General features: G+C 46.4%; 1 protein-coding gene across 7 annotated transcripts in view; it reads left to right on the top strand.

Moving 5' to 3' along the window:
- The window catches only part of PPP6R2 (protein phosphatase 6 regulatory subunit 2), a 71,996-nt gene that overhangs the window by 22,144 nt on the left and 35,750 nt on the right, over positions 1–14,102 (top strand). For 6 of the 7 annotated variants that reach the window (XM_057557074.1, XM_057557073.1, XM_057557072.1 and 3 more), the window contains one exon: positions 10,646–10,888. In XM_057557074.1, coding sequence (XP_057413057.1) covers positions 10,662–10,888 — 227 coding nt within the window. In that variant the 5' untranslated portion in view covers positions 10,646–10,661. Of the gene's footprint in view, positions 1–10,645; positions 10,889–14,102 lie in introns of those variants that run through there. The other variant, XM_057557076.1, reaches the window with a different exon arrangement.

The following is a 14,102-nucleotide window of genomic DNA, read 5'->3' as shown; positions in this document are numbered from 1 at the left end:
ATCCCACATGCCGCGGAGCAACTAAGCCCACATGCCACAACCAGAGTGTAGCCTGCTCGCCGCAATGAAAAATCCTGAGTGCCACAACTAAGATCCAACACAGCCAAAAATGAATGAATGAATGAATAAATAAGTAAATATTAAAAAAAAAGTAAAGTCATCTTGAAACGTTTGGAAAAGAAGTATGCAGTATTACCTGAGTAACAGTTCTAGAACCAGTTTAAACCAGTTCCTTAGGCAGTGAAGTTAGCTGCACCTAAACCAGTACCATTGCTATGAACTCTTTAAGGGATGCCACTGATGAGATTACGTATTTCTTAAAATGCATGAATAGCTGACGGAAGCACAGAAACGTTGCTGCACAGAGATTTTTGGTTTCATGGCCTAGGTGTGAGCTGGTGAGGCACACAGTCTAAGTGAATGACTTTGAGAGTAACCTATTTTTATTTCAGGTGTCAGTGGGAATGTAAATAGAGGTTCTCAGATGCTGGTCTGTATGTAATATTGGTGAGATGAGCAAAGGTGAGCTTTTCTTAAAACTGTTTTTTTAAAGTGAGACGTAATCCTCAATCCTGATATTATGGCTTTCTTCTTTTGATATTGAAAAAGCCATTGTTGTCTGAATTAAAGGTGATTGTAGATGACAGTTTATCCTTTCCTCCTTTTTTTAAAATTTAATTTATTTAATTTATTTATTTTGGACTGCATTGGGTCTTCGTTGCTGCGTGCGGGCTTTCTCTAGTGGTGGCGAGCGGGGGCTACTCTTCGTTGCGGTGAGCAGGCTTCTCATTGTGGTGGCTTCTCTTGTTGCAGAGCATAGGCTCTAGGCGCGTGGGCTTAGTTGCTCCACAGCATGTGGGATCTTCCCGGGCTAGGGCTTGAACCCGTGTCCCCTGCATTAGTAGGTGGATTCTTAACCACTGTGCCACCAGGGAAGCCCCTTTGTGTCTGCTTTTCTTTCTCTCTCTTTCCCTCCCTCCCTCCTCCTGGCTTGGCAGAGTGAAAAAGTTGGCAACCCTGTTAGTTTTCTAAATTAAAAAAAAAGAACTTGGGACTTCCCTGGTGGCGCAGTGGTTAAGAATCCGCCTGCCAGTGCAAGCAACACGGGTTCAATCCCTGGTCCGGGAAGATCCCACATGCCATGGAGCAATTAAGCCCGTTTGCCACAACTATTGAAGCCCGCGCACCTAGAGCCTGTGCTCCGCAACAAGAGAAGCCACCTCAATGAGAAGCCTGCGCACTGCAACGAAGAGTAACCCCCGCTCACCACAACAAGAGAGAGCCTGCGTGCAGCAACAAAGACCTAATGCAGCCAAAGATAAAATAAATAAATAAATAAATTTATTTAAAAAAAAAAAGAAAAGAACTTAACCAGCCTGTGAAATCCCCGTGTCTTGGAACGTTGAGCTGGGCCGCCTTTAGCACACAGGCCCTGGGGTAGATAAGTTGGTGCACCAGATTCTGCAGAAGGTATGGGTTCTCAGAGGCCCTTGAGTGTCTTACTCTTTTTTAGAGGGTGGAAATCCTGCCTAGACTTGCTCTTTTATGATTTAGGGGTAAATAAGTAGATGTTAACTTAGCTTATTCTTTCAAACTATAAAAGGTATGAATAAGCGAGTAGCATGATGATGATTATTTGGGTGAAATTTTGGTTTTATTTGTTGGTCAAGATTTGTTCTGTGTGTGCTCCGGTGCTGTCTGGTGGAACACATAAGGTGTATGACCATCCCCACCATGAAGGAGCCTGTGGCTTGTGGGCTGGCGTGTGCAGACCCAGGCCTGGTGTGCAGCGCTGGCATCACGCAGAGCAGCATAGTGTGGGCGCTTGGCACATTGAGGCCGCCTCTGTGCTGCTGCGGTGAAACCTACCAGGCTCCGTGGGGGCCTATCAGTACTTCATTCTTTCTTATTACTGAATAATATTCCATTGTATGGATAGACCACATTTTAAAAAAATTTTATTTATTTAATTTATTTTATTATTTTTGTCTGCTTTGGGCCTTCGTTGCTGCGCACGGGCTTTCTCTAGTTGCAGTGAGCGGGGGCCCCTCTTTCGTTGCAGTGCGCGTGCTTCTCATTGTGGTGCCTTCTCGTTGTGGAGCACGGGCTGTAGGCGTGCGGGCTTCAGTAGTTGTGGCTCTCGGGCTCAGTAGTTGTGGCTCACAGGCTCTAGAGCACAGGCTCAGTAGTTGTGGCACATGGGGTTAGTTGCTCCGCGGCATATGGGATCTTCCTGGACCAGGGATCGAACCTCTGGCCCCTGCATTGGTGGGTGGATTCTTAACCACTGCACCACCAGGGAAGTCCCTTCATTGTGCTTTTGACTTGCATTTCCCGGATGGCTAATGGTACTGAGCATTTTTTTGTATGCTTTTTGTCCATTTGGATATTTTCTTTGGAGAAATGTCTATTCAGATCCTTTACTCATTTTTTTCTTTATTAATTAATTAATTAATTTTCGGCTGTGTTGGGTCTTCGTTGCTGTGCGTGGGCTTTCTCTAGTTGAGGTGAGCGGGGGCTACTCTTTGTTGCAGTGCACGGGCTTCTCATTGTCATGGCTTCTCTTTTTGCGGAGCACGGGCTCTAGGCACGCAGGCTTCAGTAGTTGTGGCACGTGGGCTCAGTAGTTGTGGCTTGCGGGCTCTAGAGTTCAGGCTCAGTAGTTGTGACACACAGGCTTAGTTGCTCTGTGGCATGTGGGATCTTCCCAGACCAGGGCTCGAACCCATGTGCCCTGCATTAGCAGGTGGATTCTTAACCACTGTGCCACCAGGGAATCCCAGATCCTTTACTTGTTCTAAAATTTGTCTTTTTATTATTGAGTTGTAAGAGTTCTTTATATATTCTAGGTACAAGTCCTTTTTCAGATATATGATATGCAAAAATTTTCTTTTGTGAAAATGTTCTCCCATTGTGTGTGTTGTCTTTACACTTTCTTAAAGGTGTCATTTGAAGCACAAAAACTATTTTTGAGGAAGTCCAAGTTATATTTTCTTTTGTTGCTTTTGGTGTCATATCTAAGAAACCATCGGCAAATACATGATTGTTTCTTCTAAGAGTTTTATAGTTTTAGCACTTAAATTTAGGTCTTTGATCTATGTTGGTAAATCTTTGTATATAGTGTATAAATAAGGGTCTGAATTTATTGTTGTTTTTTTAAAATTTATTTATTTATTTATGGCTGTGTTGGGTCTTCGTTTCTGTGCGAGGGCTTTCTCTAGTTGTGGCAAGTGGGGGCCACTCTTCATCGCGGTGCACGGGCCTCTCACTATCGCGGCCTCTCTTGTTGCGGAGCACAGGCTTCAGACGCGCAGGCTCAGTAACTGTGGCTCACGGGCCCAGTTGCTCCGCGGCATGTGTGATCTTCCCAGACCAGGGCTCGAACCTGTGTCCCCTGCATTGGCAGGCAGATTCTCAACCACTGCGCCACCAGGGAAGCCCGCATTTATTGTTTTGCATGCAGATATCTAGTTGTTCCAGCATCATATATTGAAAACACTATTCTAACCCCCATTGAATTGTTTTTTCACCCTTGTCAAAAATCAGTTGACTGTAAATCTGAGTGTTTATTTTTTTTAAATTTATTTATTTTTGGTTGCGTTGGGTCTTCATTGCTGCACACGGGCTTTCTCTAGTTGTGGTGAGTGGGGGCTACTCTTCGTTGCGGTGCACAGGCTTCTCATTGCGGTGGCTTCTCTTGTTGCGGAGCACAGGCTCTAGGGTGCGCAGGCTTCAGTGGTTGTGGCACACGGGCTCAGTAGTTGTGGCTCGCGGGCTCTAGAGCGCAGGCTCAGTAGTTGTGACGCACGGGCTTAGTGGCTCTGCGGCATGTGGGATCTTCCCGGACCAGGGCTCGAACCCGTGTCTCCTGCACTGGCAGGCGGATTCTTAATCACTGCGCCACCAGGGAAGCCCATGAATGTTTATTTCTTGTCTCAATTCTATTCCATCAATCTACATGTCGTTCCTTAGGCCCGTACCACGTTGTATTGTTTACTGAAACTTTGTAGTAAATTTTGAAATCAGGAAGAATGAGTCCTCCAGCTTTGTTCCTTTTCAAGATTGTTTTGTGTGTTCTGGGCCACTTGCATTTCCATATGGATTTTAGGATCAGCTTATCACTGATTTTTAAAACTATCCTTGTTATATTAATTTCTATACTTTATTGTTTGGGGAACACAGTCTGCAAGATAGTGGTCTTTTGGAGTCTATTGAGGCTTCCTTTATTGGTTTAATATCTGGTTTGTATTTGTAAATGTTACATGGTGTTTTCAAAAAGAATTTGTATCCTCTGTCCTTTGGGTGTAGAATTTTGTGTCTCTTTTATAGCTTGAGCTTATTAATAATATTCACCTTTTTAACGTTGCAGCTGTAAGAAATAATACAGAGATATCCCTTGTACCCTTTGTCCAGTTTCCCCCAGTGGTAATATTTTGCAGAGTTATAGTAGAAAAATCACAACCAGGAATTGACATTGATACAGTCCACTGATCTTACTCATACTTCCTGAGTTGCATTTGTATTGTGTGTGCAGGTGTTTAGTTCTATAGTTTGTCGTCTGTGTGGTTGTGTATCCACCATCAAAGACAAAATGCTGAACAGTTCCAAAGCCCCGAGGATTCTCTTGTTGCGCTTTTATGACCACACTCATTTCCCTCTCTCCACCAATCTGCTCCTCATGCCTAACCACTGGCAACCACTAATTTGTCCTCCATTTCTAAAATTTTTCATTTCAAAAATGTTATATATAAATGGAATCATACAGTGTGTAATCTTTGGGGATTGGCTTTTTTAAAAAAGAAAAATTTATCTATTTTGGCTGTGCCGGGTCTTAGTTGTGGCACAAGGGATCTTTGTTGTGGCATGTTTAGATGCGGCAAGTGGGCTTCTTAGTTGCGGCATGCAGACTTCTTAGTTGCAGCATGCGGACTTCTCAGTTCCAGTGTGCATGCGGGATCTAGTTCCCTGACCAGGGCAAGCCCATGCCCCCTGCATTGGGAGCATGGAGTCTTACCCACTGGACCACCAGGGAAGTCCCCGGGATTGGCTTTTTTTTTGCTCAGCAATAATTCTCTAGAGCAGGGGTCTCCAAACCCGGGGCTGTGGACTGGTACTAGTGCATGGCATGTTAGGAACCGGGCCGCACAGCAGGAGGTGAGCGGCGGTGGGCGAGTGAGCAAAGCTTCATCTGCTGCTTCCTGCTGCTCCCCATTGCTCGCATTACTGCCTGAACCAACCCCCCTACAATCTGTGGAAAAATTGTCTTCCACGAAACTGGTTCCTGGTGCCAAAAAGGTTGGGGACTGCTGCCGTAGAGACTCATCCAAGTTGTTGCACGTATCAGTAGTTTGTTCCTTTTGGTTGCTGAGTCGTATTCCATGGTATGGATGGACCACACTTTAGCATTCATGTGTCAAGGACCATCTGGACCTATTCCAGTTTTTGACTTTTTGCAAATAAAGCTACTGTGAGCATTCATGTGCAGGATTTTGTTTGAACTTGTTTTTATTTCTCTAGAATAAATGCCCAGGGCCAAGGCATTTTTCATCTATGGATTTCTCTCAATTGCTGCAATAAAGTTTATAGAGGTTGAACAATATTATAAAATGCCTCTGTGTTTGTGATGGTTATATATTCTTGTCCTATTGTCCCTTTTACCTGTTTATAACATCCTTTGCATCTCATTTTATCTTAACTTTTAGTTTGTCAGACATAAAGATTGTGGCTCAGATTTATTTTGGTTCGCATTTGCCTTGTGTATGTTTTTCAGTCTTTTCATTTCTACCTTTTTCAGTTTTTTTAAAGTGTGTCTTTTGTTGGATATTGTTTTTTAAAAATTAAATCTGAGAAAACTCTTTTGCATTGATTAGTTTATCCCATATTCAGTTGTTGAAATTATTATTATATTAGTGCTAATTTCTTTTTTTAAATTTATTTTTATTGAAGTATAGTTGATTTACAATGTTGTGTATTAGTACTAATTTCTACCATTTTATTTCACATTTTCATTTACTAATACTTTCCTTTTGCTTTTATTTCTCCTTTTCTGTTTTCCGTTGGATAGATTGTTTTGTTTTTGTTTTACTGCTGATTAAAATTACACATTCTAATTTTTTTGTGTGTGTGTAACCTCCCTGAACTTAAGATCTTTTGTCATGGGTATTTCTTCTTCTCTTCTTCTTTTTTTTTTAATATTTATTTATTTATTTTGGCTGCTCTGTGTCTTAGTTGTGGCACACGGGTGCTTCATTGCGGCATGAGGGATCTTTAGTTGCGGCATGCTGACTTCTTAGTTGTGGCATGCGAACTCTTTTTTTTTAATTTTAATAATGGTTATGGTTTTTTTTAATTTTTGGCTGCGTTGGGTCTTTGTTTCTGTGCTTGGGCTTTTTCTAGTTGTGGTGAATGAGGACTACTCTTTGTTGCTGTGTGGGGGCTTCTCACTGTGGTGGCTTCTCTTGTTGCGGAGTATGGGCTCTAGGCACGCCGGCTTCAATAGTTGTGGCACGCAGGCTAAGTAGTTGTGGCTTGCGGGCTCTAGAGCACAGGCTCAGTAGTTGTGGCAAATGGGCTTAATTGCTCCGCAGCATGTGGGATCTTCCCAGACCAGGTATTGAACTCATGTCCCCTGCATTGGCAGGTGGGTTCTTAACCAGTGTGCCACCAGGAAAGTCCCTCAGTGTGCAGATCTGCACATATTTTATTAAATTATCCTGAAGTATTTCACGTTTTTGAATGTTGTTGTTAGCAGAAGTTAAATATTTTTTATTTACCAATTTTTATTGCTAGTATATAGAGATACAATTACTTTTTGGATATTGACCTTGTAACTGGTAAGCTAGCTGTTCACTCTCATTAATTCTTGTAGCTCTTTTCCTTGTAGATTTCTTAGGCATTTCTGCTTACACAATCATATCATTTGTCAGTGAAGAAAATTTTACTTATTCTTTTTCAATCTGTATGTGTTTTATTTCTTTTTCTTGTCTTATAGTACTACCTGGGACCTTCGCTACAATCTTGAATATAAGTGGTTAGAGTTTCTTGTTCCAATCTTAGGAGGAAAGCATTCAGTCTTTTCACCATTAAGTGTGCTGATAGCTTTAGGTTTTTTAGTAGATGCCCTTTATCAGGTTCAGGAAGTTCCCTTCTATTCCTCATTTATTGAGAGTGTCATGAAAGTGTGTTGTATTTTTTTCAAATTACTCAAACCCAACCATATTACATGTAAATGATCTAAATATTTTAATTAAAAGGCAGAGAATAACAGACGGAATAACAAAGCAAGACCTTATCAATCAGTCTTTGCTGTTTAAAAAGAAACACTTTATTTTTTTTATTTTTATTTTTTTAAATTAAGAATAACTTTATTGAAGTATCATTGACAAATAAAAATTGTACATATTTAAGGTGTACAACCTGATGCTTTGATATATGTACACATCATGAAATAATTACCACCATTAAGCTAATTAGCATACTGTCTTGATTTTCATTCTATTTATCTGGCTATTCTTAGTCTGTATTCTTTGCTCAGGACCACTATTAGGCCTTAAAATATTTTAGCTTCACAGATGCTATTTTCTTCTCATCCTATATCTTTTCTCTACAATATCATGGCTTCATTTATTCTCTGTGGCTTCATTTATTTCTCCACCTCAAACTGTTTCCCTGAGTTTACCATGCATACATCTAATTGCCTACATGCCAGATTTTCTTAGATCTTTCAAATGAATATCAAGCTTGTGTACAAAGCCAAAGAAGGTAATGATTTGCACTGCAAACGTGTGAATGATGCCCTTTGAAATTGTGCAATGTAATGATCTTTTAAGAGTCCTGTATCTGTAAACGTCTCCAGCCATGTATGCAGTCAAGAACCAAAATTAATCCTTGACCTTTTTTCTCCCACATCCAATTAGTCATTGAGTTCTGCCCCTGTATCATATATTTCCATAGCTCTCTATACCTATTGTACATAAAATTTTAAATATTGTATAACTGATTATATATTTGCACGATTATATAATCATTATGAAACTCCCCTAGTAGGCTGAATTTTCCATGAAATCATAGACTGTATGTGTTTTGCTCACTGTTATAACCCCTATATGTAATGCAGTTCTGGCTTATAATAGGTGCTAAATACATGCTTTTCAATGAATTAACAAAGCATATGAGTAAAATTAAATATTTTATAAAATATTGTCTCAAGTCTTTTTTAGAATTATGTGACTTTTGAGGATCATACTTTTTTTTAAAATTTTGTTTATTTTTTTATACAGCAGGTTCTTATTAGTCATCCATTTTATACACATCAGTGTATACATGTCAATCCCAATCTCCCAATTCATCACACCACTTTAAATATAAAAATACAAATAGGTTGACAGTAAAAGGATGTTAAAGGATATAGCAAATATAAACCACAAGAATGGTATGCTGTAATAGTGTCAGACAAAGCAGACTTCAAGATACTCTATATTCACTTCAAGACACTCACCCACCCTCGCTGAAAACAGGACGCATAGAAGCCACCTCTAGCTGCCATGTCTGGCAAGTTCTTGTTTGGAAACAAAGCCTTGGCTAGGTGGGGGTCCTCCCTCTGGTTCCCCTCTTTACCTGGATTGTATGTTATCCAAGCACATGAGTCATTCTGTAGGGCCTTAGGAGAGAGGGCACCTGATGTGTGTGTGGGGACATCCATCTTTTCCTGAAGTTACATCTAGTAATCATTATTTCTGGTCCCCCAGAGTCTGTAACTAACACCGGCATATACCCATCTGCACTCCTCACGAGAGAAATAAGGAAGATATTAGGACCTAGATGGAAACTGAGTGCAGGTCAGCTTGTGGAGTCCCTTGCGCTGCGAGTCCAAGCGGCCCCACCTCTGAGTCTGGCGGGGCAGGTGGGATTTTGTCAGCGAAGGGACTGAGCACAGGAGTGTGCGCAGACGGGCAAAGGCAGAGAGTGCGGTGTGTGTGGGAAGAGAGACACGGCATCCTCGGGGTCGGGGAGGCAGCGGGAAGTGCCCAGAGGACCTGGAGGCATGTCGGGAGGGGCGGCCTGGTGAGCGGTGGGCATTTGGGGCCAGCACAGGCTTTAAACCACCATGAGAGGGACATGAAGACGTGTGTCTGTGTTTTGGGAAAGTGAGTTTGACGCAGCAAAAACAAGAGGCTGTGGAGGGTGTGGCTGGACAGCTGAGGAGCCTGTGTCCGGGACTCCTGGGCAGCTGGGCTTCATGCACAGACACACTGGGGCTCATGTCACGTGGAAAGTTCTTTGCTCTTCTAAGTAGAACTATTAGGTAAGTCCCATCTACTATCACCATGATTTTGCACATAGTGATCTGTGTAACATTGAAAAGATAACCTCAAGATACAGGTGTAACTTTGTTGAAGATGCAGGCTTTATGTTTTTCATTTTGTATCCAACAGCGAAAACTTTGTTGCAAACCAACCTAGGCCCATAGACTGACATATGAGACTCACTGAGTGCTTCAGACCTTGTAGAGTCCAGGCAGAGACAGCAGGAGCCCGCAGAGGGTGATGTGGGGTGCAGGGGAAGGGGTGGGTGGATCGAGAGTCCTTAGGTGGCGTGACAGGACCTAGTACTCGGTGTGTGCGTGTGAGGGAGGTGGTGGCCTCAGGGACAGCCCTGGCTCACTCAGCAAGGTGACGCAAGGAAACGAGGGGCCGAGTAGGTGGGGGCGGCAGAGGAGCAGAGGGTCGAGCAGAAGGAGCTGCCCTGAGTTTGGCTTTTGCTGAGGTTGGTCTGGGCGCTGCTCTGTGTCCCGTGAGGGATGGCCAGGCGGGGGCGGCCGCGAGAGGAGGCGTAGGAGGGACAGGGAAGCAGAGCTTGTTACACTCCTGGGTCCTGGAGGCCGGAGGCACGGACCTCACGCGGGCCACGTGCGGGAAGCCCCAGGGGGGCAGGAGGCAGAAGGGGGAGGAGCCAGGGCAGAGCCGAGGCTGCGGCTTTTACTGGGGTTTCCACGCGGAAGGCAAGGCTGGGCAGGGTGCACAGCTTCAGGTCAGCTTGCTTGGATGATTTCGGCGGGCTCTAAGCTATATGGGTGGCTCCTGGTTGCCTGGCCCCTGGCCCTGGGATAATGAAGGCAGTGGAACGGAGTCCCCTGGTGTGTGTGGGCCCATGGAGGAGGAGGGCTCCGGGGGGTCAGTCTGCAGGTCACAGGAGTGCTCCTGGGAGCCCTTTGCCATCTCTAGGAGTTGGCCGCCCGGGAGGGGCAGTCTCTCCTCAATCAGAATGTTTTTTAAAGATGTCAAAACATAATATACAGAAAATTAAAAATATATACGATACAGAGATGTCTGGGGAGAGATGTCCAGTGTTCGTTGAGGAGGGGCTGGGCACTGGGGAGGAGGTTTGCGAGTCTCGCTTTCTGGGTGGAGGGGCGTCCCCCGTCTGACGTGTGGGAGACCGGCATGTGTTGGCCTCGGAGCCAAGGGGCTAGTGATGAGAGCTCCGGGGGCCCCCCGGGAGGACAGGAGGCCAAGCTGTCCTGCCGTACGTGGGGGAGCGCCCCCTGCAGCCCAGGCCCCATTGTGGGTGGACTTCGGGACCTGGGTGCGGGGGTTGCTGAGGCGGATTCGCACGTGGTGGCAGTGACCCTCTTGTCTGCTTGCAGCTCTGTGGCCGTCACCATGTTCTGGAAGTTTGACTTGAACACCACGTCCCACGTCGACAAGCTGCTGGATAAGGAGGACGTGACGCTGCGAGAGTTAATGGACGAAGATGACATCTTGCAGGAGTGCAAGGCCCAGAACCGGAAGCTGCTGGACTTCCTGTGCAGGCAGCAGAGCATGGAGGAGCTGGTGAGCCTCGTCACCCAGGACCCGGCCCCGGACATGGAAGAGAAGGTCCGCTTCAAGTACGTACCGCGGCTCTGAGTGGCCTGGAGCTGGGCAGTGTGCAGGGTGGCAGCGGGCAGGGCTGGAGGACGGTCAGAGCCGGGCTTTCTGACAGAATGGCTGACCGTAAACGTTTGCCCCGCCTGACGTGTGAGAAGGCCCCTCCAGTGGGCTTTGCTTTGTGATGTTGAAGATTTGGGGACCTCCTGTGTGTGATTCCTCACTCTGGGTTATAGCGAGCTGCACTGTGTTGGAGCGTTTTGGGTGAATATGTGCTGAAGAAAGGCTGAGCCCTGACAGAGGCGGATGGGTGCAGCCTCGGCCTGACTGGTGAAACAGCCAGTCCCCAGAGACAGGCGGCATCTGACTGCTCGACTGTGGGGTCTTGGGCCTGGAGGATGTATTTTGTGTCATTAGTGATCCTGAACGTTCTCAGAGTTTTTCGTAAAATGTTCCATTCAACAGGCGGCCTGGGATGTTAGGGGATGACAAAAGGGACAGGGCAAGGACTTGGGACAAGGGTTGGAGTGAGGACAGAGTGTGAACGGGTCGGGCCTCGGGTGACAGGAAGGACAGCAGAGCCGGCCTCTGGCTCTGAGCGTGCCTCTCTGGGCCCCAGCAGGCTCTGGGAAGCGGGGGAGCTGGGGCTAGTGGTGCAGAGGGATTCAGGACAGACAGGGTGCCCTCAGCTGCTCATGTGCCCCACAGGGAGTCGGCGTGTGGTGGTAAAGTCTTAGTTGGGAAACTATGGCCTGAGGTCAGATTCTGTTTTTGTGAGGCCTGCAAGCTGAGAATGGTTTTACATTTTTAAATGGTTGGAAAAAATAGAAAAATAATAATATCACATGAAAATGACAAAATTCACATTTCCTTGTCCGTCATTTTCGTTGTAAAGTCTTGTTGGACACACCCATGACCCGTTGGCCATGACAACATAGACGTTCTAAAATATTGACTCTCTGGCCCTTTACTTTTTACAGAAAGTCTTTGATGACTTAGGAGGCAAATAAAGAAGGATGGGGTGATGGGGAGTAGTGCTGCGGTCGTGGTGGTCTACCGCGCCCCTCTGACAGGGAGTCAGCCTGCGCTGGAGGAGGAGAGCTCTGGAAAGAGGCGGGAGCTTGCTGTGGAGGAGCCAGGGGCTTGGGGCCATGGTGATCAGCTGTGATAGATCAGAGGCCATCGTCCCTGAGATGTGCTTGGTCAGCGCCTCTTATCTCATCATCGCCATTAATGGGCTCCATTCCTTTCACTCTCTCACTCCCAAGTGTGTCCTGTTGCTGACCCGTCGAGAGTCTCCCTGTCTGGAGGGTGTTGGCGACAGTGTGACGGGGAGAAGGGCTGGGGCAGATGTTGTGGTTCTGGGTAGAGGGGTCCCAGCGTGGCATCAGTGAGCCAGGAGAGCTTTATAGTCAGAGTTTGGGAGAGGTTAGCAGTGGGTGAGTACAAACAAAGCAAACAAGGCAGTGAGAAAACCTTTAACTCTGAGGGAAGGATGTATGTAAGTAAGCAAATAGAACAGTGTTTGCATGTTCATACAGAGGGCAACACGGGACATGGATTTAACTAGAAATTGTGGTATAATTTTATAGAGAGAGGGGAAAAGGGCAGTGGGGTGGCAGGGCAGGGTGATGTGAGATGTGAGAGCTACATCTTCATCTTCCACCATAAGAAGTCAATTTGTAATACCTAAAATTGCTAGATGAAGAAGTGTACTTGTATTTTATTTGGAAACATGGAGGTCAGTAATACAGAAAATGCCAGGAGCCTGTGGTGACTGTCTCAGGAGTGGGATGTGGGAGTGGGAAAGGAGGGGGCCGCTCTTCCTCACGAGCCCTGTCATACAGAGTCTTAAAAGCATTTGTGCGTATCACCTGTTTTTTGTTTTTGTTTTTTTAAAATATTTATTTATTTACTTGGCTGCTCTGGGTCTTAGTTGCGGCACACAGGATCTAGTTCCCTGACCAGGGATTGAACCCAGGCCCCCTGCATTGGGAGCGTGGAGTCTTAACCACTGGGCCACCAGGGAAGTCCCCATTTCACCTGTTAAAAAAAGTAAAAAGCTTTTAATTTAAAAAGTAATTTTAAAATTAAATTTATTTGCTTTTAATTAAAATTAAATCAAAACGTCCTTTTTGAGAAGAGGAATAGGCTGGATAGATGGATGAGGTAGTAGCTGAAGGAAGAAGTGGGGTCAAGATCATTTTTTAAAGATGCCGAAGATACAGATAGGCCCGGTTGCAGGCTTTGAGCCGTAGGTCTCTGTCGAGCCGCTCAGCTCGGCCTCGGAGCGTGCGGCAGCAGCAGGTGACACGGCGGAGAGCGCGGAGCGAGTGCCTGTGCTGCTCGGCCTCTAGATGGCCGCCCCAGGCCGCCTGGGCAGGGCGGCAGCACCTCCTCCAGCCGCCTTTGTGCCTCTGCAGCACAGCTGGTGTGGCTTCACCCTCGTGGCTGCAGGCTGGTTACGGAGAGACCCTTCCCGAGAGCAGGGAGTGTGCCCGAGCCACACGGGTCCAGAGGAGCTGCCCTGAGTGGTTGGCTGTTCTGCTAAAGCCAGAGACTGCTCCATGCAGCTGAGACCTCTGTGGAGCAGCCCTGGGCCGGGAGCTGGCCACCTGGTCCAGCCTGAGAACCCTGCGGATGCTTCTGGCCTTTTTCTTGAGATTCCTGTGCACTTTGCGGAGTTCTGGACCATTTGAGAAATAAGACAGAAAAGCCAGCAGATGGATGCCAAGTTACCACTTCTGCTCCTCATGCGGTGGTGGGGGGGGGATGTTGTTTTAGCTCTGAGTGGCGGGCTTCCTCTTTCCAAATCAGAGTTAGAACTGCTCACCCAGCGGGAAGCAGTGCTGGGTCAGGGCAGGACCCCAGGAAGGACCCCACCCCCACCCCCACCAAATAACCCTGCCTGCCGCACTAAGGGGCAGAGCAGAGAGGACGGCTGAGCCCAGTTGCCCAGCTGAGCCCCTGGGGAGCAGCAGGGCAGGGCCCAGAGGGAGGCGTGAAGAGGGGAGAGGGAATGAATCCCCGCCGTTAAGGTTCCTGGACTCTCCCATCCTCGCTCTGATAATTCCTGAGTCCACCTTCTGTGCTCCAGGATTTCGTCTTCCTCTTTTTTGTCTCCTTCCCCTGGCGAATCCTCTTCTCTGGCAGCTTCCTGAGGAGGTCTGCGTGGGTGGCAAGGTTGGGGCGCAGCCTGAGTGCATCGTTCTCCTTCCTGCTGGCTCTAAGCTC

The sequence above is a fragment of the Balaenoptera acutorostrata genome, chromosome 11, assembly GCF_949987535.1.
Source record: "Balaenoptera acutorostrata chromosome 11, mBalAcu1.1, whole genome shotgun sequence".
NCBI lineage: Eukaryota > Metazoa > Chordata > Mammalia > Artiodactyla > Balaenopteridae > Balaenoptera > Balaenoptera acutorostrata.
Note: the sequence above shows the minus strand (reverse complement) of the source record. Positions and strands in the feature narration are given on the sequence as shown.